Raw genomic sequence first — 26874 nt, 5'->3', positions numbered from 1 at the left:
CTGTCCACACCCCTTTATTACCATCCATTTCCCTCTCCTCTTCTCACTCCCTTCATTGCCATCCATGTCCTCATTTCCTGTCTCCTTCACTGACATCCATTTCTCCATTCCTTCTTCACTTCTCTGCCATCCATTTTCTTCTCGCTACCCTACCCACTTTATTTCTGGTCATGGTACTGCATTAGTAACCCAGAGGTCATGGGTTCAACTCCCATTATGGGTGAGCATCTGAACCATGGGCAAGCATCTGAAAAATAACTATGAAAACTACCAGATTGTCATAAAAACTCAACTTGTTAACTGAGGTCCTGCAGGAAAGGTCATTCCTACCCAGCATGGCCTACACATGACAATTATAGTCCAGTTTGTGATTGATTGTTAATGCTTTCTGATGTGACCTAGAATGCCACTCTGTTGTACAATTGCTTTAAAATACCATTGGATGCAGCCTAGCAAGCTATTCTGTTGTATAAATAATTGTTATAGAAGGCAGATGACCTTCATCAGAGAACAGCTATGGATTAGCAATAAATATAGCCTACAATTCAAAAACTAATACATCAAATGTTCAGTTTTATTGCCATTCAATTTCATCCATTCCTCTCTCTCCTTCCCTTCCACTCGTCACTCTTACCCGAGTATTATGATGTCAGCTGTGGTTCAGTTGGTAGCACTCTCGTTTCAGTCAGAAGTTGTGCAATCAAGTCCCATTCCAGGACTTGAGCACACAAAAAAAAACAAGGCTGACACTCCAGTGCAGTTCTAAAGAAGTGTCGCTCTGTCAGAGGTGCCCTCTTTCAGATGAGACATTAAACTGACATCCCACCTGCCCTCTCGGGTGGATGCAAAAGATCTTATGGTACAGTTACAAACCCCTTAAAGACCATTAATTTTTTTTAAAAAGAGTAAGTTGAGTTCCCAGTTATTAAAGAATTAAGCCACAAGAATTCATGTCCTAAACAAAGTACAAGAATTAAACAAAACAAAACACTTCTAACACTACAATTTGGAAACACTTGTATTTTAAACTTAAAATCTTAACAGAATATCCTCGCTTGATTTTTACTTCCACCTCAAGTCCCCTATACATTACAGGGGTAACGAGGTTTGAGATTTATTGGGGATCCTCCTTCTAGCTTCGACTAGGCAAATGCTCCAGTTCACCTTCAACACCTCACAAACCTGGATTACCCAGCTTGAACATGGGCCTTTCCAAAAACCAAATGAATGCCTATCTGAAAGCCAACTCACTGACCTACTGTCTACCAGCACACAGATCAAAAAACTAACAGACACCCCGAGCATCATCTACCTCCATAGGAATGGGATGTCCCAGAAAGCAATTTAAACCAATTATTTCTAATTCCATATCTTCTCTTTGATCTGGGAGATCATATGAATAATTTAAACCCCTGATGATGGCAGCTGCAGACACACCATCTCCATCAACAAGTTAAGAGGGGCTCCCTTGATCTTACTAAATAAACATGGGCTACTATTTGATTTGAAACCACCCTAGGTTTGTTTGCCAGCTTCTCAAACCACGTGTTCTCATTTGTCTTGCATTAAAAAAAAAAATTCCCAAATTAATTAGGGTGGCACAGTGGCGCAGTGGTTAGCACCGCAGCCTCACAGCTCCAGGGACCCGGGTTCGATTCTGGGTACTGCCTGTGCGGAGTTTGCAAGTTCTTTCTGTGACCGCGTGGGTTTTCGCCGGGTGCTCCGGTTTCCTCCCACAGCCAAAGACTTGCAGGTGATAGGTAAAGTGGCCATTGTAAATTGCCCCTAGTGTAGGTAGGTGGTAGGGAATATGGGATTACTGTAGGGTTAGTATAAATGGGTGGTTGTTGGTCAGCACAGACTCAGTGGGCCGAAGGGCCTGTTTCAGTGCTATATCTCTAAAATAAAAAAAAATTAAAATAAAGTAAAAGTTACCTCTAGAAAATTAATACAAACCACGAACCAAGCGATCATAACAGTACGATTCAAAGAAGAGCAGGGGAGTTATTCCTGGTGTCGTGGCCAATATTTATCCCTCAAGCAACATCATAGAAACAGATCATCTGGTCATTATCACATTGCTGTTCGTAGGAGTTTACTGGGCACAAATTGGCTGCCATCTTGTCTACATTACAACAGTAACTATACTTCAAAAGTACTTCATTGGCTGTAAAGCACTTTGAGACGTCATGTAAAGTGCTATATAAATGCACGTCTTTATTTCCTTTCATTTTATTCACAGTATTTATAGCACAGAAACAAGCAATTCAGTCCAATAGGTTTATGCTGCACATGAGACTCCTCTCACCCTTCATCTAACCCCATCAATATATCCTTCTATTCCTCCCCCACCCCCCCATGTAATTATCTAACTTCCCCTTCAACGCATCTATGCTATGCACCTCCTTGTGGTAGCGAGTTCCGCATTCTAACCACTTGCTGGGTAAAGAAGTTTTTCTTACATTCCCTACTGGATTTATTAGTGACTCTGAAATTTATGGTCCCACTTCTGTTGTCACCTGCACGTGGAAATACCTTTACATCTACCCAATCAAACCTTTTCATAAGTTGCAGGACTTCTATTAAGGCACTCCTCATCCATTTTCCCCCTGGGGAAAAGAGCCTGAGTAAATCGTCTTTCCACCTTCTCCAGTGTCTCTATGTATTTTTTTTTAATAATAAGATAAGAGCTGTTCACAATACTCCAAGTGTGGTCTAACCAAGGTTTTATGCAAATTTAACATTAACCTCTTCTTTTTAAATTCACTCGCTCTAGAAATGAACCCCAGTGCTTTGCATGCATCATATACAAGATACAACACAGCAACTCGCCAAACATCCTTCGACAGTACCCACCAAACTCACAACCTCTAGCACCTAGAACAGGGGAAGCAGTTGCATGGGAACACCACCACCTGCAAGTTTCCCTCCAAGTCACACATCATTCTGACTTGGACTTATAATAGCCGCTCGTTCACTGTCACTGGAACTCCCTTCTTCACAGCACCATAGGTGTACCTACACCAGATGGACTGCAGTGGTTCAAGGCGGCAGCTCACCACTACATTCTTGAGGGCAATTCGGAATGGGCAACAAATGCTGTGACACTCACATCCCATAAAAGAATTTTTTAAAAACTTATCACCACTACATTTAGTGATTTCTGTACGCGTGTACCCTCTGATCCCTCTGTCCCTCTACCCAATTTAGTAACATATTTCCCAAGAAGTATACAGCCTTCTTATTCTCACTACCAAAATGTATTATCTCCTACTTATCTATAATGAATTTAACTTACCAATTACAAGCCCATTCTGCAATCTCTTTTTGTATTTTGTCACAGTACTCCTCTGTATTAACTACACCTCCCAATTTGGTGTCCTCCCCAAATTTTGAAATTGTATTTTCATTCCCGAAACAAAATCATTTAGGTAAATGAAGAACAGTAGTCCCAATACCGAAACTCATGGACCACCACTTCCCACCTGTTGCCAGTTTGAGTAACTACCTTAACCGCTACATTCTGTTTTGTAGCCAGCTTGCTATCCATTCTGCTACTTGTCTCTGAGTTCACATGGTCTGACCTTAGTCATGAGTCCACTATGCGTATATGAGACTACTACTTACTGAAGGCTTTTTAGAAATCCAAATATATTATGTCTGCTATATTACCCTGATCTACCCTTTCCTTTACTTTTTCAAAGAATTCAATAATGCTGATCAAGCATGACCTTCCCTTTTAGAATCTATGCTGATTATTTTATTTTCCGTTACTAGATATTTTTCTATTATATTATTGAGTAAGGATTCCATTATTTTTCCTACTACTGACATTAAGCTAATTGGTCTAAAGTTTCTTGGAATCGTTCCATCTCCCTATCTGTCTGCCAGTCTTCTGGCACTATTCCGGTCTTACTGCTAGTTTAAGTGACTCCAAATGTTGGATATATAGGTAGCAATTCCCATTGACAGTATATAGCAGTCAGGATCCCTTCCATTACTGGCAGGTAGGGAGGTCCAACTCACACTGGAATTTGTTAACAAACTGTACCTTGCTGACAGGAGCATTAAAAAAACTGATAGTTGGCATGTATTTTCTTTTTGATTAATTCTCGGGATGTGTGCATCGCTGGCAAGGTCAGCATTTATTTCCCATTCCTAGTTGCCCTGAGTTTGATACAACTGAGTGGCTTACTAGGCTATTTCAAAGGGCAGTTAGGAGTGGACCACAGTGCTAGAAGCTTAAGTTTACAAAGAGACACGTGCACACACCTCCATGCAGGTAATTCCAGACAACCAGTTGAAGGATTACTTTTAAAAAATTGTTAGTCTACACAAAAACAATATCATCTCTATTAGCCACCAATACGGTATTATTTATTCAAACATGTACGCAAATTTTTAGCATGCTATGCACCAGAAAACTCCTACCTTCAGTTGATGTTCCAGACAGTTCTAGATTTGCTGAACTGTCTTCTGATAGCACTGTAGTCTCTGCAGCAACACACCCGTCGTCTGCTTCAGAGATTTGCCACGAGTCTCTGCTTCTTGCCCAAGCCTTCCTTTTATCCTCAGCATTTTTCCAATTATGTGAGCATCCAGATAGAACTGCCTCTTCCATTGTTACAATTATGCTTCTTTTATTTCAGTGGAAATATCAACCTGCAAGTCCAGGACAAAGAATATCCATTAATACCAAAGCATCAGAAAGACAAGCAAAGTCACAACATTTTAATCTTTTAAGCAACTGATTCTCAGTGGGAAATGGAGATTGCAGATAACACGCATGTCCCACCCCTGTGAAGCCACATACTGATGGATTAACTCAGCAATTTTAGGTTAGCTAAATGTGAGCTTAGCCAAAAAGATTCCATATTCAGCCATACTCCAGGTCTTGAACGCACAATTTAAGCTAACACTCCAGTGCAGCACTGAGAGTGCTATAATGTTTGACATGCCATCTTGTGGGTGAGATGTTAAACTGAGGTTCCATCGGCCTGTTCTTGTAGTTCAGATGAACGTTGAAGAACCTATGTCACTATCTGAACTATTCTTCTCTCAAATAACGACAGAACAAATCTACTGGTCTTTCCTCTCATTGCAGTTTGTGAAATCTTGCTGTGAACAAAATGGCTGTTGTACTTACTTAGTACAGAACAACAGGCGTCACTACTTCAAAGTACTTTATCTTGTATAAAATGCTTTGAGTGGTTTCTTTGAGCCATGATTAGCATTAGAAAGTGTCAGTTGATGATTCTTTTCAGTTATCTTAGGGTTTCATACAATTTTTGTATACTAGAAACAGCTAAACGTTGAATTATATGCTGCTTATTCTCATGTAATAGTGCTTGAAGTACAGTATCTCATTAACAGTACCTTAAAGTGATGGACTGACTGTCAGAGTAACAAGGGAGTCAATGGGTATGCGGGGTAGGCGGGAAAGTGGAGTTGAGATCAGCCATGATCTTATTAAATGGCGAAGCAGGCACAAAAGGGCCGAATGGCCTACTCCTACTCCTAATTTGTATGCTGGTTTGGGTATCAATGCCATCATTGGTTATACTGCCTTGAGTTAGTTACTGAAGGAACCAAATTAACATTTCTAATCCTGCTGTTTTGCACATTCTAGTTTGATTAGAACACCTTTTTAAGAGCAATATATTTCAGCATCTACTGAAGAAGCATGGCCCAACTTCAGAAGCACCAGTCTATGACTCATGTAGGAAAAATAAGCAAAAATTAGTTGTACAGAAGTTTTGACATTGATGGATTTTACAAGCGTATCACTTGTTAACAGTTGACCAGCGCCAAGTTTTGAAAATAGAATACCCGTCTACATTTGCAGATATAATTCAATGCAGACAGGCCCCATCCTCCACCACTGCTCTAAGACGCTTGCCCAAGTCCTGTTGTTACTGCTACTGTAAAGCAAAGTGATTAAAAACAGCTGCTTACTCTAAATACTTGAGAAATCAGGAATTCCCACCCAGAGGGTAGTGGGGGTCTGGAACTCACTGCCTGAAAGGGTATTTGAGGGAGAGACCCTCAACTCATTCAAAAGGAGTCTGGATATGCACCTCAAGTGCCATAAGCTGCAGGGCTATGGACCAAATGCTGCAAGGTGAGATTAGAATAGGTGGATCATTTTTCAGCCAGCACAGAAATGGTGGGCCAAGTGGCCTCTTTCTGTGCCTTAAACTTTCTGATTCTAACAAAGAAAAATCATTAATCCCCAAATGGCAAATGCAAGTCTTTAACACTTGTAGTGTCCTTCAAACTTTCATCTACTTATGGTTTTATTTCCCAATACAATTGAAGGAATTCAGGTTATACTTACAACTTAAGTTTCAAACCCAAACCCCACTACACTTTCAATGTCATTACATGGTTTATTCTTAAAAAGTCAGCTTTTGTTTGCTTTCTGGGTTGGCATTTTTGCTTTTTTTGTTGGTCCCATTTGATGACTAGATTTTACTTGATAAGGAAATAGAAGCTTCTCCATTATATATACAAGTTTGCCAAATACTCTCAAATATGACGAGGTTGTCATAAACATTCACAGATCATACTGAGCAAATGGTACTAGATGAGTGAATGTACAATGCATATTGAAGAGCTGCCCAAAGACAAGTCTAAAATTCCCTCAAAATATTTTGAACCTGAATGGAAACTTGACAATTTTGAAAGCTTTTAACCTGGAGTTTAGCATCCCATCCTACTTCATACAATACCAAACAAAACTGAACAATGGTTTATTACAAATATCTCAATTTTTTAAAATCACACTTTAGACATAATGATAATTTCTTATAGTCAAGACTGTAAACTAATTATTTTCATATAGAAGAGATTTTCAGAATTCCTAGCCACTTATTTGCATTTTTGACAACAGTTTATTTCTGATTAAGTTCAGGAAGTGAGCAAACACATCACTATTGCTCGGAAAGACCTGCAACCAGAACACACAGCTAGGAAAGTGTTTAAAAACATTTCCAAAGTCAGTTGTTAAAAACAGAGAACTGCTGCATATTGTATCAGCACTTCTGAGTCATCTTTCTCTTATTCTTCTGAAACTGTAGCCCAAATGCAGAAATATAAATGCATACAATAACTTAGAGACTGATCCTCATTTCAATACAGCTGCCTATAATTCCAGCACAGAAGCCCAATATATGATGGCAACTGCATCATTGAAGAAATGCCAATCCAAGTTTAAGAAACAGCCATATATGTGGCTAAATATTCATGGTTCCTTTTAACTATTTCTGGAGACCACCAAACCTTTAGATACATGGGGTTGGATTTTACGTCGGGCGGACGGGAGCTGGCCACCGAGGTAAAAGTTGGTGGCGAGCCCACTTCCGCCTAGCCTCGGGATCCGTCCCGCATTTTACAGGTCCCCAGGCTTTAATTGTTGCGAGGCAGGACTCCCACCCACTTGAGCGAGGAAGTCCCGCCTCATTGAGCTGCTGGCCAATGATTGGCCAGCAGCTCTTAGTCCCAGCAGCGCACTGGGAGCGGTGGCCACTGCTCGGACTGAAGCCCAGCAGGTTAAGTTTGGTTTGCCTCGCCGGGGGTAATTGGTCGAGCCCCAGCGAGGCAAGGGTGGTCATTTGGGTGCAAGGAGGGCGTCCCTCAATTGAACACTCTGTGTCACTTGTCAGGGCCCACACCCGGGGCACTGAGAGGCCACCAGCTTTCACTGGGTGGCCTTCTCCGGCTCCGGGACGCCCACTTGCCATGGGTAAAATCCCCGTGGAGGCGGACAAAGGCCCTTAAGTGGCTGTTAATTGGCAACTTAAGGGCCTTGATTGGCCTGGGGTGGGCAGCCCGTTTATCACCCCCACCCTAAGTAAAGTGGGGCAGAGGCATGAGTGGGTTGGGAAGGCCTCCCGGAGCCTCCCGCTCCCTTTTCCGTCACCCCCCACCCGGCCCCGCCACCATCCGGCTCGCTGGGGCAGCATAAAATTCAGGCCATTGCGTTTGGTCTCCTAACAGCAATTCTAATGGGGCTTTATATTTTAAAATTGAATTATTTTGTCTTTTAGCTATAATTCGTAATACATCAAATAACTAACTTAGCCTTACCATTTTTAATCTCTGTAATGATATACAGTACAACCTATGATGATGTTATGCCTACAAGTTCTAATACATCTCTTTCCAATGTCAAAATGGTTTTACAGTGCATCAGGAAAGGTATCCAATACTTTTTCTCGGTTGCAGCTACAGTGAAGGGTGGACACTCAAGGAGGTTCTCAATTCGGGCTGCATCCTGACTTCTTCAATTCAAGATTCAAGCGTCATGAGCCAGGAAGTGGTTGACCTTTTGCATGACTAGCAGCTCAGAGATTTCCTGCTTTTCTGATTCATTTTCTTTAACCATTTCAAACCTCTTGAAAAACAACCATTACCATAAAACATTTCTAAAATCAGCATTTCTATGAAACAACCATCACAAAATTTGGGGTACACATCTCCCTAATCTACAAAATGTACCATCAATCTCCACATCTGTTAATATAGATATATAATTTAACCCATTTACTAAAAGGAAAATATTATAGATGTTGGAAATCTGAAATAAAAACAGAAAATGCTGGAAATACTCAAATACTGCTGGATATTTCTATCATTTTCTGTTTTTATTACCAATTAGTTACTACCGTACTTCAATAGCAACATGCTACACACTGTACATAACGTCAGGGAGAAAAGATACGGCCTTCATGTATACTATAGGTATAAATAAAAATAAGGAAACTTCTTCGAAAATGAACTGAAATAAGCTTATAAGCTCTCCTTCTGAAGCAGGGCATAAGGTTAAAATATCACATTGAGGTTCAGCAACAGAGTGCCACAACCATAAGGAAATGCTTCAATCAGCTTTTCAACATGAAAGCATAGGCCTTTAACATCAATCGCCAGTAACAGAAATGGGTTCAAATAATTTTTAAAATTTACATGATTTAATATTGGTTTATGTTCCATACAAAACAGATTACTTCCAGTTGAAATAACTCAAAAATATCTAATTCCAGAAGGTTAAAATGGTTTTAAATATTTTTAGCATTAAAATGAAAAGTTTCCATCTTCTTTCAGGCAACCCCATACAAGAGAGCAGGCAGGCAGTCTGTTTCCAGCTCTAGTCACCATCACTCAAGTAGACCAAAGGGAGGTCGAGAACACCAGCTAGAAATGCATTTCCAGATTCTCTATGATCCATGTGGACATGCACCTGGGCCTCCACTCGGCATGGTGCCCTGATGACACTGCAAACTGTTACAATCAACTGATTCAAGGTTTATATTAATTTTCTAGAGGTAACTTTTCATTTGGGAATTGATTTTTTTTTAATGCAAGACAACTGAAAGCATCTGGTCTGAGAGCAAACCTAGGGTGGTTACAAATCAAAGGGTGCTCTATGTTTATTTAGTAAGGTCATAATGGGAAGCGTGAAGACCGTACACAATGGGAATCTCTCTGAATTTCTTGATGGAGACAGCATGTCTGCAGCTACCTCAGTCAGGGGTTTAAATTATTCATATGATTTGGCAGAACAAAGAAGATTTGGAGTTGGAAATAATTAGTTTAAATTAATATCTGGGACTTCCCACATGTACCACATTATTATGGCAATAGATGTTGCTAGGGAAATGCCTTTTGGGTCAGGTATTTTTTGCATGCTTGCTGACAGTCAGTCGGTTGGCTTTTGGAAGTCAGACAGACTCAGGAACAAAGAGGCCATCAGGAACCAAGGGTGCTTCTGTTTTGAGGCAGGCCCATGCTCAAGCTGGGAATCCAGATCTGGGAGATCTGATACCTCAGAATATAGCTAAGGAATTAAGGAAATCGAAGTGAATTCCTAAGAGCTGTGGTACACTTTAAATTGGTCCCAGGAAAACTGAACAAACCGCCAAGATCCTGTAACGTATAGGGAAACTCTTGGGATGGATGTAACTGTCAAATAGGAGTGTTCTGTTGAGATTTAGAGTTTGAATTATATGCCTTCATGTTAAGATTTTGATATTAAAATAAGTGTTTCCAAATTATAGTGTTAAGTTGTAGTGTCCAAACCTTGTACGGTATAGCCTTTTGTTTAAACATGAAACCTTGTGGCGCAATTCTTCCAGTAATAAATTTTAAAAAGAGAAAGCTGAATTCCCAGTTAACGGTTCCCAACAAGATTGTAACAAAACAGATCAAGAGCTGCATTCTCCTCAGTGAAGTCAGACAGACATGACCTGCTCCAGACACCTCCAAGTGTCTCTCTGAAGATGACTTCCAGGAAGGGTATGTACAAGCGTGGTTTGAAATGGAGAGGTACAGTGCATTGAAAAAGTATTTGCATTAAAGTATTTATATAGATCAGTTTAATCACTTTTTCACCAAGGACATTTGCAGTAACAGTTTTTTTTTTAAAAAGACACATTTTTGGGCTAATCTAGAGAAATCAGTGCAAATGTTCCCCTTCACGAGGGGAACAATCTACCTATCCAAATAATGCATGACCAACATTTAAAAGGCTAGATCAAACGCCTATTTTGTTAAGGTCAAAAATCAAAAGATTCAACTCATCAATCAGCTTGGTTTGACAGTTTTAAAAGAAACCCACAATAAACATATGGTGCAACTATACAAAAAAAAGACAATTGAGGGAGGACTGACTTAGAAAAATCTTAGCTTTGGATTATAGTACAACAGTGACCACGCTTCAAAAATACTTAATTGGCTGTAAAGCGCTTTGACATATCTGGTGGTTGTGAAAAGCGTTATATAAATGCAAGTATTTCTTTCATTTTTCTTTACATCAAGGAGTGAACAAATGCCTATCACAAGAAACCAAGGGCTGAATTTTATTTCGGCGGCAGGGATCCCAGCGGTAGACTGGAAATTGACTGGGGGGGGCAGTGAGGGTGGTAGCGGGGTGATTCCACCTCAGCCATTTGTTGGACCCCTGGCCGTATTCAATGGCGGGCAGGTAATTAACTGCCCATTGGGGATGCCGCCCCCTTTAAGGGACGAGATCCTGCCCCAAGAGCTGTTGGCCAGAGGGTCAGAAGCTTTGCAGCACCACCGGAAGCGGTGGCCACTGCTCGTTCTGCAGGGGTAATTAGCGAGGACAGGAAGTGGTCTTTCAGCAGGGGGGACCCTTGCCACCGGGAGGGCCCTCTGTGGGCCGCAGGGTGCCCAATAAAGAGGCCTTAATTGCCCTCAATTGGCAGTAATGCCATCCTTGACCCTCCTCGCCCCTAGTAAAATTCCATGGTGTCAGGAAAGTGACGGACACTCCACCCTCTACCTTCCCTCACCATTTTATGCTTTCCCCCCACCCCGTCCTTAGAGGGCTGGTAAAATCCAGCCCGAAGCCTGTGAATGATATCAGCTGAATGACGATCAACATCTTAATCAAATATGTCAAGGTCTCACATTTAAACCAGGCTCTTGTTTTTTTTTAAAAAAGAGTCAAAAGGTTTTTCCCTAGGAGACATTTTTTGTGTTTTAAAAAAAACCCCTGCAAATCTTTGCACTGGCCCAGCACTAATGTTGTACTGCACAAGGTCAAGAGGAGAATTAATGCAAAGGATCAAGGCATGAAGCTATTGACAGAACCCACTAGCAGCCTGCTCAACATTAATGCTCCATGAAGCAACTGCTAACTGGAAGATGCAAACCTTTCAAAATGGGAGCGCGCGAGCTGGCACATTAACTTGGGTCACAGGTTTGAGCCTTAATTGATAAGAATTCTAAGGAATCTTGATTTCATATTATAAATTTAAAAGCATTCTTGAACAATAGCTCTGAAAATCCTTCTTAACATTTTAAAATCTTGTCTCCTCCCTCGTTAAGGAAATGGATCCACTTAGCCTTTGATCCAGTGGATGAAGCGTGCTCCAGCTTGTTTTAACCTAAGAACATAAGAAATAGGAGCAGTAGACCATACAACCTCCTCGCGTCTGCTCTGCCATTCAAGACGATCATGGCTGATCTTATTTATTTTAGTCAATCATAATTCCACTTTCCCACCCCCTCCCCATATCCCTGGATTCCCTGAGAAACCAAAAATCTATCTCAGGCTTGAATAGCCTCAACAATGGAGCATCCACAATCCCGAGTAGAGAATTCCAAAGATTCATAACCCTCTGAGTGAAGAAATTTCTCCTCATCTTAGTCCTAAATGATCGACCCTTTATTCTGAGACTGTGCCTGTGTTCTAGATTCCCCAGCCAGGGGAAACAATCTCCCAGTGTCATCCTTCAGAATCTTGTGTTTCAATTACGATAACCTCTCATTCTTCTAAATTGTAGCAAGTATAGGCCCAAATTACTCAGCCTCTTATCATCATAGGACAATCCTCTTATCCTCAGAACCAATGTAGTGAAACTTCGCTGTACAGCCTCCAAGGCAAGTATATCCTTCCTTAGATAAGGAGAGCAAACTTGCACCAGTACTCGAGATGTGGTCTTACTATGATTTTCTAAGTGCTTTGTTAAGACTTCCTTAATGATAGATTCCAGCATTTTCCCAATGACTAATGTCAGGCTAACTGACCCATAGTTCCTGGTTTGCCCCCTCACTCATTTCTTGAGTAGCGGTGTTACATTTACTAACTTCCAAACTGCAGGGACCATTCTAGAATCTAGGGAATTTTGGAAAATCGTATCCGGCGCATCCACTATGTGAGCAATTACCACTTTTAAAACTCAAAGATATAGGCCATCAGGTCCTGGAGTTTTGTTGACTTTTAATGCAATAAGTTTCTCCAATACTTTTTCTCTGCTATTATTAATGACCTTAAGTTCCTTACTCTTATTAGCCCCTTGCTTATCCTCTATTTCTGGCATATAATTTGTCTCTTCTACTGTGAAGACAGACAACATTTTTGTTCAACCTCTCTGCCATTTCTTTATTCCCCATGATCATTTCTCCTGACTCTGCTTCTCAGGGACCAACGTTTACTTAAGCTACTCTCCTTTTTATATCCTTGTAAAAGTTCTGACAATCTGTTTCTATATTTCTGGCAAGTTTACTCTCATCCATACATGTCAACCATTAGATTCATGCTAAGAGTCAACATTTTCAGAGATCAGCCAGCATTTGCTGTCAAAAAACAGATGTCTCTCCCCCGGTGCCATTACTACCCGAATCCAACTGCTAATAAACTGGACTGGTCCCTCTCCTCCACAGCAAAGCTAATGCTACAGCAGGGATTTTTTTTATTAATATCTATTCATGGGATGTGGGCATTGCTGGCAAGGCCTGTACTTATTTCCCATCCCTAATTACCCTGGAGTAGGTGGTGGTGGTGAGCTGCCTTCTTGAACTGCTGCAGTCCATGTGGTGTAGGTACAGTGCTGTTAAGGGGTGGGGTGGGGGGGGGGGGGGGTGGGGGGGAAATGGGGAGCTCTAGGATTTTGACCCAACAGTGAAATGGCATCGATATAATTCCAAGTTAGAATGGTGTGTGAACTTGGAGGGTAATTTACAGTCAGTGGTGTTCCCATGCACCTGCTGCCTGTGTTCTTCTAGGTGGTAGAGGTTTCTGGTTTGGAAGGTGCCAAAGGTGCCTTGGCGAGTTGCAGTGCATCTTGTAGATAGTACTGCCACTGTGCACTGGTGATGGATAGGGTGATGATGAAGTGGGCTGCTGTGTCCTGGGCGGTGTCAAGCTTCTTGTTAGAGCTATATTCATCCAGGCAACTGGAGAGTATTCCATCACATCCTGACTTGTGCCTTGTAGATAGTGGCCAGGCATTGCGGAATCAGAAGTTGAGTTACTCATCACAGAATTTCCAGCCTCTGATCTGCTCTCGTATACACAGTATTTCTGCGCATGATCCAGTTAAGTTTCTGGTAAGTGGTAACCTCCAGGATGTTGATGGGAGGGGACTTAGCAATGGTAATGCCATCGAATGTCATGGAGAGATGGTTAGATTCTCTCCTGCTGGAGATGGTCATTACTTGGCACTTGTGTGGTACGCATGTTATTTGCCACTTATCAGCACAAGCCTGGATGTTGTCCAGATCTTGCTGCATGCAGGCAGGGACTGCCTCACTATCTCAGGAGTTATGAATGGAATCAAACACTGTGCAATCATCAGCGAACATCCACACTTCTGCCTTTATGATGGAGGGAAGGTCATTGATGAAGCAGCTGAAGATGGTTGGGCCTCGGACACCACCCTGAGGAATTCCTGCAGTGATGTCCTGGGACTGAGATGATTGACCTCCAACAACCACAACCATCTTCCTTTGTGCCAGGTATGACTCCAGTCAGAGGAAAGCTTTCCCCTTGATTCCCATTGACTTCAAATTTTGCTAGGCTCCTTGATACCACAGGCAGCCAAATGCTGTCTTGACGTCAAGGGCCGTCACCCTTACCTCACCTCTGGAATTTAGCACTTTTGTCCATGTTCAGACCAAGGCTGTAACCCAATGGTCCTGGCAGAACCCTATTTCCTCTGCAGGAGTTCTCACCAATTGTGTACAAACACTACAGTCCCTGCTTTGGCACTGGGAATAGCATGCAAATCAGGAGTAATTCGGTCCATTACATTATAACAGTGACTACACTTCAAAAATACTTCATTGGCTGTAAAGCAGCTTGGGACATGCTATGAAAGGAACTATATAAATGCAAGTCTGTCTTTCTTCCACATTAGGAGCTGGACTGAGTGGGACAGGGGAGCCAAATGGAAGGTAATTGATGGAGGAAACGGATGCAAGAAAAGGAGAGAAAGAAAGGGGTAAATGAAATGGAGCGGGAAAGGATGAGGAGACAAAAATGCATAGTAATGGAAGGTGGCAGAAGCTGGGAGTGATGTTTCAAGGTGGGAGAGAAAAACAAGTAACAGCACTAACAGTGTGTTGGGGACAGAATTAAGAGAATGAACCTCCTAAAATGCACCACCAATTTTGCATTGTAAACATTTGGATTTGCCCCTCAGGTTTTTATGTAGTTGTGATTGCCTTCTCCAGTTTCAAAGCTCATACAAATATTTTATTTCATGTCAGGGCTATTTCATGACAACTTTTTGGAAGCTGTTAGTTAACCTATTCAAGTCTTCTAGATCAGCCTTTGGGCTATAGAGTGAGGACCAGTGATTGAATTTTTTTCTGGCACCCTCATATGGACTAGACTTGCTTATGAATACAGAATTTAGTAGATAAATATTAATGCCTTTGCAGGACATATAACATGGTGCAGGTTGCATTTTTAACATTAAATATTAAGTTTTAGTGTTAATTGGTACTGTAGGTTTTCACCTATCTGGAATTTGACTTGGTTTACATCGGGCCAATACAACTGACAGATGAAGCTTTCATGCCATTAATCTGGGCTGGATTCAAGCTCAAGAAAAAACAATGGGCTAATCCACTATATTCTTCTTTGGTTTCTCAATGGAGAGTCAATTTTATATCCCATTTAACATGGATAATGATACAGCAGAATCTTCTAAAAATTCATTCTTCAGATGTAGGTATTGCGGGCAAGGCCGATATTTATTATACATCTCTAGTTTCCCTGTGAGGTGGTGGTGGACTTCATAGTGTTTTGATATACTGAATGTTTTGCTAGGCCACTTCAGCAGGATCATTAGGGGTCAACCATATTGGAGTAGCATTGGAATCACTGCATTTCTGAAGCGGTCCGTGTAGAAATGCAGCAAGACCTGGACAATATCCAGGCTTGGGCTGATAAGTGGCAAGTAACATTTGCGCCACACAAGTGCCAGGCAATGACCATCTCCAACAAGAGAGAATCTAACCATCTCCCCATGATATTCAACGGCATTACCATCGCTGAATTCCCCACTATCAACATCCTGGGGGTTACCATTGACCAGAAACTGAACTGGAGTAGCCATATAAATACCATGGCTACAAGAGCAGGTCAGAGGCTAGGAATCCTGCGGCGAGTAACTCACCTCCTGACTCCCCAAAGCCAGTCCACCATCTACAAGGCACAAGTCAGGAGTGTGATGGAATACTCTCCACTTGCCTGGATGGGTGCAGCTCCAACAACACTCAAGAAGTTCAACACCATCCAGAACAAAGAAGCCCACTTGATTGGCACTCCATCTACAAACATTCACTCCCTCCACCACTGACGCACAGTGGCAGCAGCGTGTACCATCTACAAGATGTACTGCAGCAACGCACCAAGGCTCCTTAGACAGCACCTTCCAAACCCGCGACCTCTACCACCTCGATGGACAAGAGCAGCAGATGCATGGGAACATCACCACCTGCAAGTTCCCGTCCAAGTCACACACCATCCTGACTTGGAACTATATCGCTGTTCCTTCACTGTCGCTGAATCAAAATCCTGGAATTCCCTTCCTAACAGCACTGTGGGCGTAGCTACCCCACATGGACTGCAGCTGTTCAAGAAGGCAACTCACGCCCACCTTCACAAGGGCAATTAGGAATGGGCAATAAATGTTGGCATAGCCAGTGACGCCCACATCCCATGAATGAATAAAAAAAAGTATAGGCTAGACTGGGTAAGGACGGCAGGTTTCCTCCCCTAAAGGACATTAGTGAAGGAGTTTTATTTTTTAAACAATCTGGCACCTTCATGGTCACTATTACTGATACCAAATTTTATTTCTACATTTTTTTTTAAACTATATTCAAATTTTCAAACTGCCACAGCAGGATTTGAACTTGTGGGGCTGGAATTTTGCTCTGGGCTCAGGACACAGACGTGGGGATCATTTTCGAGTCCCGACCTGAACGGCACAAGCATGACGTGCCCAACGCGATTTTTGAAGGGATCACCAATTAGTGGCCAGGGAGCGCGTTTGCGATAAGGATGGCAGGCAGTTTCCCGAGGCTGAAGGGCCAATAAGAGGCCCTCCAGCAATGACATATTGGCAGCCCCACCATCCGAGATGGGTCTGCCGATGCAGCTGAGAGAAAGAGAGTCGCCTCAAGTTGGAGACATACTCTCAAAGCTTATAAAATTAATTCAATAAAAACTGGCCACAGCTGCAAGAGCATCATTGTGGGGTGGGGGGGTGGGGGGGGGGGGGGGGGGGGGGAGGGGGAGTTAATAAGCTATATGGAGTGCTGGTGCCCCCGCCAACCCCAGTCTGCCACGGGGAGGCCAACTCCTTTCATTTGCCATGATCTGATCACCCGGGGGGGGGGAGGGGGGTGCGGTGCCTCCTGTCAACCACAAATTCCAGTCAGCGGCAATAGAGAGATCTTAAAACGTCTAATTGGCTACCTGCTGCTTACGGCCAGGTAGGCATTTCAACCCAAACTGGCACTTTCCAAAATGGCCTGGAGGCAAGAACATGCCATCAAACCAGCCAGCATCACAAAATTGTAGGACTGCCCACCTCCAGTCCCACCTCCTCTGGAAATCAAATATTCTGCCTGTGATCTTTGAATTATTAGTTCAAGCCTCTGGGTTACTAGCCCAGTAACAAGGACTGTGTTCCTCTTTGAAGTGCTACAATTTTGTACAATTTTCATCCTGCAGTGCAACATTTTGCTTAAGAAATGAAACACAATTTCCTATATATTTTAATTCATAATTTAAACCATCATTTCTCTAAAGTGATGGCTGTGCAATGCATCTCTTTTAATAAGATATATTTATACCGTCCCTTTAACAGTAAAATATGGGTCAATCAACCTCTCTGGCATTGAAAATTAACGACTGTAATTGTGGAGTCTCATTCCTTCAGCTATTAATTGTTGGAGATATGTTGAATTTTTTAAAATCCTTTTTTCTTTCTCTTTTTCTTTTAATCTAATCTTTCACACTCTATTTTTCTTTCTTTACCTGATTTGACATCGAAGTCACTCACTCTAATTCACCCTCCTTCTCAGCCCTTGCACTGGTTTTTTTCTCAGTTCTTCAACGTAACTGGTTAATGAGATACAGTTGGTTGCTCTGTTCACTCAGGTATCTGATGCCCCATTTCCCTCACTGAGCCATTCTCAGCTCACACTTTCAGCAACTTGGTCAGCAAAAATATTTCTCAGCTGAGGGGGCAAGTCTAACTAAAATTAGACTCTGCTGTTACCGCAAAATCTGGCCCGACAAATCTGATGGGAGCAGACTGCCAGTTCTCAGCCTTAAATTACCTTTTGAATATGACTTATTATATCTAATTTGGATTGTTAATCCTATGTATTGTAAACATGGTTGTTGGTGATCAAACTGTGCATATTTACACCTTATTAAAAGCCAAATAGTAAATCAGAATTAGCACTAGGATTACAGATAACTTGAGCAACTGCAAACTAGTTTTGGTGTAGTTTCTACAAGCTCAATAGTAAAATGTGAGGTGGGTGGAGGGGGGTCGGGTGTCACTGCTCCATCTAATGAACTAACCTGATGGAAAATTTTGAAAAGTCCTGACCAAAGCTGAATTGGTGCTCTATAATTTGTATGTGTTCAAACCTCAAACGTTAATTTTAACACTATCTGGCCTGAGTAGCACAATGGGCTTTTACTTTGGCCAGTGGCCATGCTGCTCCCCATGTTGCTGCCACTTTTTCAAATTATTTTTCCAGTCAATTGTGGTGTAAATTCTCCACTGGAAGATTGGAAAGCATTAGAGTCACCAATATTGCCACTGCAGCAAATTCTACAACAGAAATTTAGAACTCCTTGAAAAAGCCTGTTTGAAATGAACAAATGGCTTTTGTAAGGGTTGTCACCAGTGTAGGATGTGTTGCAGCAAAGGGCTGGTGTTCTGTACTTGGGATTGACAAAGTGATAAAGTTTTTGAAATATATTCCTATAGTGTTTGGTTCTGTGTCCTTCTGAGATGACATGGAATTTACCCCCACCCCAAAGTTACAAAAGAATGAAGAGTGAAAAGCAAAAACAAGTTTTATTTAACAGAGAGGAGGTGGCACATATAGATAATTTTTATTTCTGAATCAATTTACACAAGGTCCACTAAGTATTTAATTTAATTTAGATAATCTGGTCAATTATTTTCCTTTCAAGGATACACTCTAACACCACACCTCCCTCCAATCCTGGTCTTCATTCACACAGATGCTGGTCTAAAGGCACCCATACTAAGATCCATTTCTGACTGTTAGCCATATACACATTAAAATGGTACACAGGGTCAGCTTCCACTTAAATAAGAGAACTTGCTCTTGCTATCCATGATTACAATACACAGCAGAGTCCCAAAATTGGAGGGCTCCATTGGACAAAGGGATACTGAATACAAAATACTTGATAAAATAAGTGTCATGGAGCTTATATGTAAAGCAATTCTGAGTCTTTCCTTCTCCTTTAATGACACCTAAAATGCAGACAAGTGTCGATATCTTCAGACATAATTCTAAAAAGGCCTTGCTTTGTATTTAGGATTCTTGCCAACACGCATTATTCATTATTACTGCAAACGAATATGAAGCTCAAGATTATATTTTCAAAGCTGGACGAAAATAGTTTTAGCTTATAATCTGAAATAATAATCCACTTTTGTCTGTTTTTATAGTTGCCATTTTGACATATAGTTGACAATAAGCATAAAACACCATTAAATGATTAAGCTCAAATTGTGGCTCCATCTCTCAAAAACAAAAAAATAAGCAGTGACGCAAGTACTTGAATCTATTGTTATTGTCTCCAGTGCTGCTGGCTGCAGTCCAGCAGTCTGTAGTACAATTCCATATAAGCATATACAAAAGTTCTTCAGTACTGCATCTAATACCTCAGCTGAGACTACAACAAATGCAGAACTGTATCATAATCTGCATTTCCAATGCATATGGAACAAGCATGATCAGTTAAAGGGACAGCATCACTACACTGAGGAGTTTTCAGACACTTCAGTTGACACAGGGGTCTGCTTCACTGCAGAGTAGCCACCCCAACATGCAAAGTTCCAAGTACATTATACAAATCTGCTGCAGCAGCAACTTTAATAGCTAGAGGTTTTCACTAACATTTATTAATGTCCATTTGTCATCTCATCATGGCACACTTGCACACTCATGGGGGAGATGGTGGCATAGTGGTAATGTCCCCCAATTAGTAATCCAGAGGCCTGGGGTAATGCCCTGGGGACAGGTGTTCAAATCCCACCACAGCAGCCGGTGGAATTTAAATTCAATTAATGAATAAAAATCTGGAATTAAAAGCTAGTCTCAGTAATGGTGCCATGAAACTATCCTCAATTGTTGTAAAAACCCATCTAGTTCACTAATGTCCTTTAGGGAAGGAAATCTGCTGTCCTTACCTAGTCTGGCCTACATGTGACCCCAGACCCACAGCAATGTGGTTGACTCCTAACTGTCCTCTGAAATGGCCGAGCAAGCCACTCGGGTGTCAAGGGCAATTAGGGATGGGCAACAAATGCTGGCCTACCCAATGACGCCCACATCCCATGAAAGAATTTTTAAAAACTTGCAAAACATTGGTGCTTTTATACAGCACAATTGGTGCTGGGGCTCGGCATGTCACAGGTGTAAGCAAACTGGAAAATTGTTGAAACTCATTACAACTGGCGTCCTGGATGGCCAACTAGCAACTTCACTAGATGTTAAATGGCCTAACGATTTGAGTTACAGTAGAGATAATTTACACAGCTGACTCTGGGAACCAAAAAACAGTATTAAAAATAAGGATTTTAATAGAGGTTCTCTATTAGCAAGAAATTTTTAATGTGATTCGAGCAAGAAATTGTCAACTGGTGTTATAAGTAAGATCAGGCATATCAGGGGATTTAAAATAGATAATTGTGTACTACTTTTCTGGTTGCAAGCTGTACACTAGTGAGATTGATATTTGTTACAAAGCAGTTAAATTAGATTAATTCCCTGCTCCACAGATTCAATGTGTACCTTGAAATATTTCCTCAAGTTAAAAGCATGTATCCTGCTGTGCAATTTTTTGACAATAAATCATGCTGATTTTTTTAAGCATCCTTTGCTGAACTTATTTTATTATTCCTTTTATTCATATGAAACAGCTGTAAACCAGAATCCTTTTATTCCCCAGTTAATCATTTTTTTAATGTATGTGTGTGTGCATGAGGGCTAGGGAAATAAGGAGCTTTTCATAGATATAGATTTATCTCATTGGTGGTTAAGACTGTTTTTTTCGAATAGTTAATGTTGTGTTGTTGTTTAAATAAGCCTGATTGGCGTGCTTTTATTCTGGGGGGACAAATAGGCTGGATTCGATGTTGCTGCCACTGAGTATAACATGAACTAGGTTCCCACATTCAAGAGAAACTTGAAAGATTGTTTGCATCCTGTCACACTGGATTCATTTTCTGTCATAACTGTTGACAATTTCCAAGATTCATGCAACAACGTTAGTTAAATATTTTGACTACACACAGAAATAGGATGAAACATTTGCTTTTAAAAGAAATGCATTCTCCTTGAATGGTTGATCCCCTCTGTTACGACAGGTGAGAAAAGGGTCTAGGGGTTCCCTCTCAGCCTTTTCCTGGTTTGGCTGGAACAGGGTTTAATTTTTTTTTTTTTTTTTTAAACACCATGTTTTAACTTCCCTCTCAGTGAATCCTTGCTCACTGCTCTCGAATTGTAAAGGGAAAGAAATTAACCAGACAGGATTTCTCAGATTTAAACAAGAAAGGTGCAAGTTTATTAACCTTAAAACTCTAATTCAGTTAAAACTACTAGAAATACACGACACAACCACGCTAGCATGCATGCTAGATAAACACACACGCAAATAGAGACAGAGGAGGAGAAAGACTCAATGGAGAACAAAGAACAAAGAAAATTACAGCACAGGAACAGGCCCTTCGGCCCTCCAAGCCTGCGCCGATCCAGATCCTCTATCTAAACATGTCGCCTATTTTCTAAGGGTCTGTATCTCTTTTCTTCCTGCCCATTCATGTATCTGTCTAGATTCATCTTAAAAGACGCCATCGTGCCCGCATCTACCACCTCCGCTGGCAACACGTTCCAGGCACCCACCACCCTCTGCGTAAAGAACGTTCCACGCATATCCCCCCTAAACTTTTCCCCTTTCACTTTGAACTCGTGTTCTCTAGTAATTGAATCCCCCACTCTGGGAAAAAGCCTCTTGCTATCCACCCTGTCTATACCTCTCATGATTTTGTACACATCAATCAGGTCCCCCCTCAACCTCCATCTTTCTAATGAAAATAATCCTAATCTACTCATACTCTCTTCATAGCTAGCGCCCTCCATACCAGGCAACATCCTGGTGAACCTCCTCTGCACCCTCTCCAAAGCATCCACATCCTTTTGGTAATGTGGCGACCAGAACTGCACGCAGTATTCCAAATATGGCCGAATCAAAGTCCTATACAACTGTAACATGACCTGCCAACTCTTGTACTCAATACCCCGTCCGATGAAGGAAAGCATGCCGTATGCCTTCTTGACCACTCTATTTACCTGCGTTGCCACCTTCAGGGAACAGTGGACCTGAACACCCAAATCTCTCTGGACATCAATTTTCCCCAGGACTTTTCCATTTACTGTATAGTTCACTCTTGAATTGGATCTTCCAAAATGCATCACCCCGCATTTGCCCTGATTGAACTCCATCTGCCATTTCTCTGCCCAACTCTCCAATCTATCTATATTCTGCTGTATTCTCTGACAGTCCCCTTCACTATCTGCTACTCCACCAATCTTAGTGTCGTCTGCAAACTTGCTAATCAGTCCACCTATACTTTCCTCCAAATCATTAATGTATATCACAAACAGTGGTCCCAGCACGGATCCCTGTGGAACACCACTGGTCACACGTCTCCATTTTGAGAAACTCCCTTCTACTGCTACTCTCTGTCTCCTGTTGCCCAGCCAGTTCTTTATCCATCTCGCTAGTACACCTTGGACCCCATGCGCCTTCACTTTCTCCATCAGCCTGCCATGGGGAACCTTATCAAACGCCTTACTGAAGTCCATGTATATGACATCGACAGCCCTTCCCTCATCAATCAACTTTGTCACTTCCTCAAAGAATTCTATTAAGTTGGTAAGACATGACCTTCTCTGCACAAAACTATGTTGCCTATCACTGATAAGCCCATTTTCTTCCAAATGGGAATAGATCCTATCCCTCAGTATCTTCTCCAGCAGCTTCCCTACCACTGACGTCAGGCTCACCAGTCTATAATTACCTGGATTATCCCTGCTACCCTTCTTAAACAAGGGGACAACATTAGCAATTCTCCAGTCCTCCGGGACCTCACCCGTGTTTAAGGATTCTGCAAAGATATCTGTTAAGGCCCCAGCTATTTCCTCTCTCGCTTCCCTCAGTAACCTGGGATAGATCCCATCCGGACCTGGGGACTTGTCCACCTTAATGCCCTTTAGAATACCCAACACTTCCTCCCTCCTTATGCCGACTTGACCTAGAGTAATCAAACATCTGTTCCTAACCTCAACATCCGTCATGTCCCTCTCCTCGGTGAATACCGATGCAAAGTACTCGTTTAGAATCTCACCCATTTTCTCTGAGTCCAAGCATAACATTCCTCCTTTGTCCTTTAGTGGGCCAATCCTTTCTCTAGTTACCCTCTTTCTCCTTATATATGAATAAAAGGCTTTAGGATTTTCTTTAACCCTGTTTGCTAAAGATATTTCATGACCCCTTTTAGCCCTCTTAATTCCTCGTTTCAGATTGGTCCTACATTCCCGATATTCTTTCAAAACTTTGTCTTTCATCAGCCGCCTAGACCTTATGTATGCATCCTTTTTCCTCTTAGCTAGTCTCACAATTTCACCTGTCATCCATGGTTCCCTAATCTTGCCATTTCTATCCCTCATTTTCACAGGAACATGTCTCTCCTGCACGCTAATGAACCCCTCTTTAAAAGCCTCCCACATATCACATGTGGATTTACCTTCAAACAGCTGCTTCCAATCTACATTCCCCAGCTCCTGCCGAATTTTGGTATAGTTGGCCTTCCCCCAATTTAGCACTCTTCCTTTAGGACCACTCTCCAGCAACAGCTGGAGTTCAGTTACTGGCTTTGGGTTTGATGTAAAGTCTTTGATTGTAGTTAAGTCTTGCAGTTCTCGTTGGGGCCCAGTGCACACTTTCAAGCTTGTTTCGATGGTCTTCTGTGGGTCCCTGGAGCTAGGCATGAGAGACAGTGTGAGTGTGAGAATGAGTGTGAGTGTGAGAGTGTGAGAATGAGTGTGAGTGTGAGAGTGTGAGAATGAGTGTGAGTGTGAGAGTGTGAGAGTGTGAGAATGAGTGTGAGTGTGAGAGTGTGAGAGTGTGAGAGTGTGAGAGTGTGAGAGTGTGAGAATGAGTGTGAGAGTGTGAGAGTGTGAGAATGAGTGTGAGAATGAGTGTGAGAATGAGTGTGAGAATGAGTGTGAGAGTGTGAGAGTGTGAGAGTGTGAGAGTGTGAGAGTGTGAGAGTGTGAGAGTGTGAGAGTGTGAGAGTGTGAGAGAGTGAGAGAGTGAGAGAGTGAGAGAGTGAGAGAGTGAGAGAGTGAGACAGGGAGAGACCTTCCTTCTCTTTGGTCTTCAAATTGCAGTCTCTTCCCAAAACTGTTCTGTGAGCACAATTCAAACAACTCCAAGTTGGCCAGAGGGTTAGTCATGTGACTAGCTCCTTATTTGGAACCTCTCCAGTGAGGTTTGTGGATTTCCCCCAAGCTTAACCGACACACTCAGTAGGGGGTGGGGGGGGGGGCGTGGAATGCTGGCTCTTAGACATTCAAAGTCTCTTGACCAAAAATCCATCTGGCTAATTGAATCAGGGAAGCACTCCCATTGTCTTCTTCAAGCAACTGTCTTTTGGAATGCAAATCTGCAGCCATGTTTTCAGCCACTGTTGTGGTCTTTTCTAAACAAGTTATTTCAAATCCAGTAACAGGTCAAAAATAATGTTCCATATGACGGAATTAATGTGTCTCGTTTTGGCAGGTGTGGTTTTCGTCACACCTCATTCCCACATTATACACAAGATAAACAATAAATGGGACTCTATCTATTGACAATTGAATCTACACAGCTGAAACTCCCAGCGTGAGTAAGTCAAATGCCAGCATTTTAATGTTCAAGAAAAATAATAAGACCAATTATTGTTCAAATTTACAAACTATTCAAAATGAATGCTGGTACTACAACAGTGTTATTAATGAGCTTCTATTTAAAAAAAAAAGCCAAGACAACACACTTCAGCACCATGCATTATGATATTCCTAGTTCATTAACTCATACTGCTGCCCTTAACAAACCGTCAGAGAGAGACCTGTTACCACCATGAGTCACCCAGTGGGTGTTAAGATCAAAACGTTTCTTCAGAGACAATCCATTTGCAACAGAATTCATAATTGTAGGGCTGGATGATAGCATGTTACAATACTTAGACTATTAATAACTCTATGGATTTTATTATTATTAAATGCAAGGTAATGAACACAAACGGAACAGGTGAAATATATATGCAGAGTGGAAAGCATGTCCAACAGCAAAGATGGAAAGTATCCAGTAAACATAAAGCTGTTGTCAACAAGGCTAATCAAGTCGAATAAGTGTATCTCAAGGGTATCTGTTAAGTTGAAACAAGTTGTGTAACCTTGTATAATTCACAGGTAGAATTCATTTATAAGTGTGTGAAGGTTGGGGTATACTATCTTGTAAAGAGCATTGATGCATTGGAGAGTGCAAACAGGTTGGTTCTGGAGTTAGCTTTAAGTTAGATGGGACTCAAAGAAGAAAAGTTCTTTTCACGAAAGCAAAAACACAAAACCAAGTGGGGCAATGCTGAGAAGCATAGATATTACAGATGCAAGCCAGCTATTTAAATTCAGCAGTAGCATCCAAAGATTACAAATAGAACAGTAAAAAGCCTGAAATAAGGTTTAAAATTAGAAAAGCCTCTCCTCTATCACAAAAATACATGTTTGGGGAAAGAGACTACAAGCTAGAAGAAAGGTCACTGACCCGAAACGTTAACTCTGCTTCTCTTTCCACAGATGCTGCCAGACCTGCTGAGTGGTTCCAGCATTTCTTGTTTTTATTTCAGATTTCCAGCATCTGCAGTATTTTGCTTTTAAATTAGTTACTGTTGTGTCACCTATTATTTTGTTTAAAGAGGATGGATCAATGTGATTAAGCTTGTAGGGATACAGACGTGTAGAACGTGAAGGTTGCTGTACAACTGACTCCATGGAAGTGGCATCTGTGAAATCTAACTGATTGGTGATTCTAATATGTTAGATTCTACTGTCAGATAGATTTCCTGGAATTTTCACCTGGTCTTTAGAAGTTAGAGGCATTTTAAGATTTAACATTTGAACATTGTACCTGTGGGTGGTTGCATTCCTCAAGCGATTAAGTAAACTGGATAAAGGGCACAGTCTGTAGAACAACAAACTTGACGGCTGAATGGATTTTCTCATTTCACACTTGTTCTTTTATTCTGGAATACCAATACTTTCTGATTAATACATTTTCCAGTCAGCCTCATTTGTGAAGCTATGTAAAAATGTCTCACAGCTAGCAATGACATTTGTGCCTTTGTGGGGTTTTACATTCAATCATCCCACAATTTTCCCCTTTTTCTCTATCCAGTTTCCCTCTCCACAAAAATGCTCCCCTGCATCTTTAACCCTTAGGTTGTACCGTTTGCATGTTCCTGGTGGGATAAACATATAGTATACATAGTTCTTCATCATCATCATCAAATTAAACAAGTAAACCAGCTTTTCACACCTCCTTCTCTCCCATTAGCCCTCTTTTCCCAAAGAGGAGAACCCATGGAGCAGAAGTTTTACGCTGGCACATGCACCTTCTTTGGTAGTTTGCCTAAAGAGCCATTTTTCATGTTCAAGCACAGACAATAAACGTCAGGCTATTTTACCATGGAGGAGTCAAATCCAATCCTACGCTCTCTCGGTGATTGTACA

General features: G+C 41.6%; 1 protein-coding gene across 5 annotated transcripts in view; it reads right to left on the bottom strand.

The window, feature by feature from the left end:
• Positions 1 to 26874, bottom strand: part of itprid2 (ITPR interacting domain containing 2) — a 203544-nt gene that overhangs the window by 109570 nt on the left and 67100 nt on the right. For 3 of the 5 annotated variants that reach the window (XM_068035556.1, XM_068035552.1, XM_068035553.1), the window contains one exon: positions 4432 to 4662. In XM_068035556.1, coding sequence (XP_067891657.1) covers positions 4432 to 4621 — 190 coding nt within the window. In that variant the 5' untranslated portion in view covers positions 4622 to 4662. Of the gene's footprint in view, positions 1 to 4431; positions 4663 to 26272; positions 26388 to 26874 lie in introns of all 5 variants that reach the window. The other 2 variants (XM_068035555.1, XM_068035554.1) reach the window with 1 other exon arrangement.

Source organism: Heterodontus francisci, chromosome 7, assembly GCF_036365525.1.
Source record: "Heterodontus francisci isolate sHetFra1 chromosome 7, sHetFra1.hap1, whole genome shotgun sequence".
In the NCBI taxonomy this organism is placed as follows: Eukaryota; Metazoa; Chordata; class Chondrichthyes; order Heterodontiformes; family Heterodontidae; genus Heterodontus; species Heterodontus francisci.
This window is presented reverse-complemented; position numbering and strand designations above follow the sequence as displayed.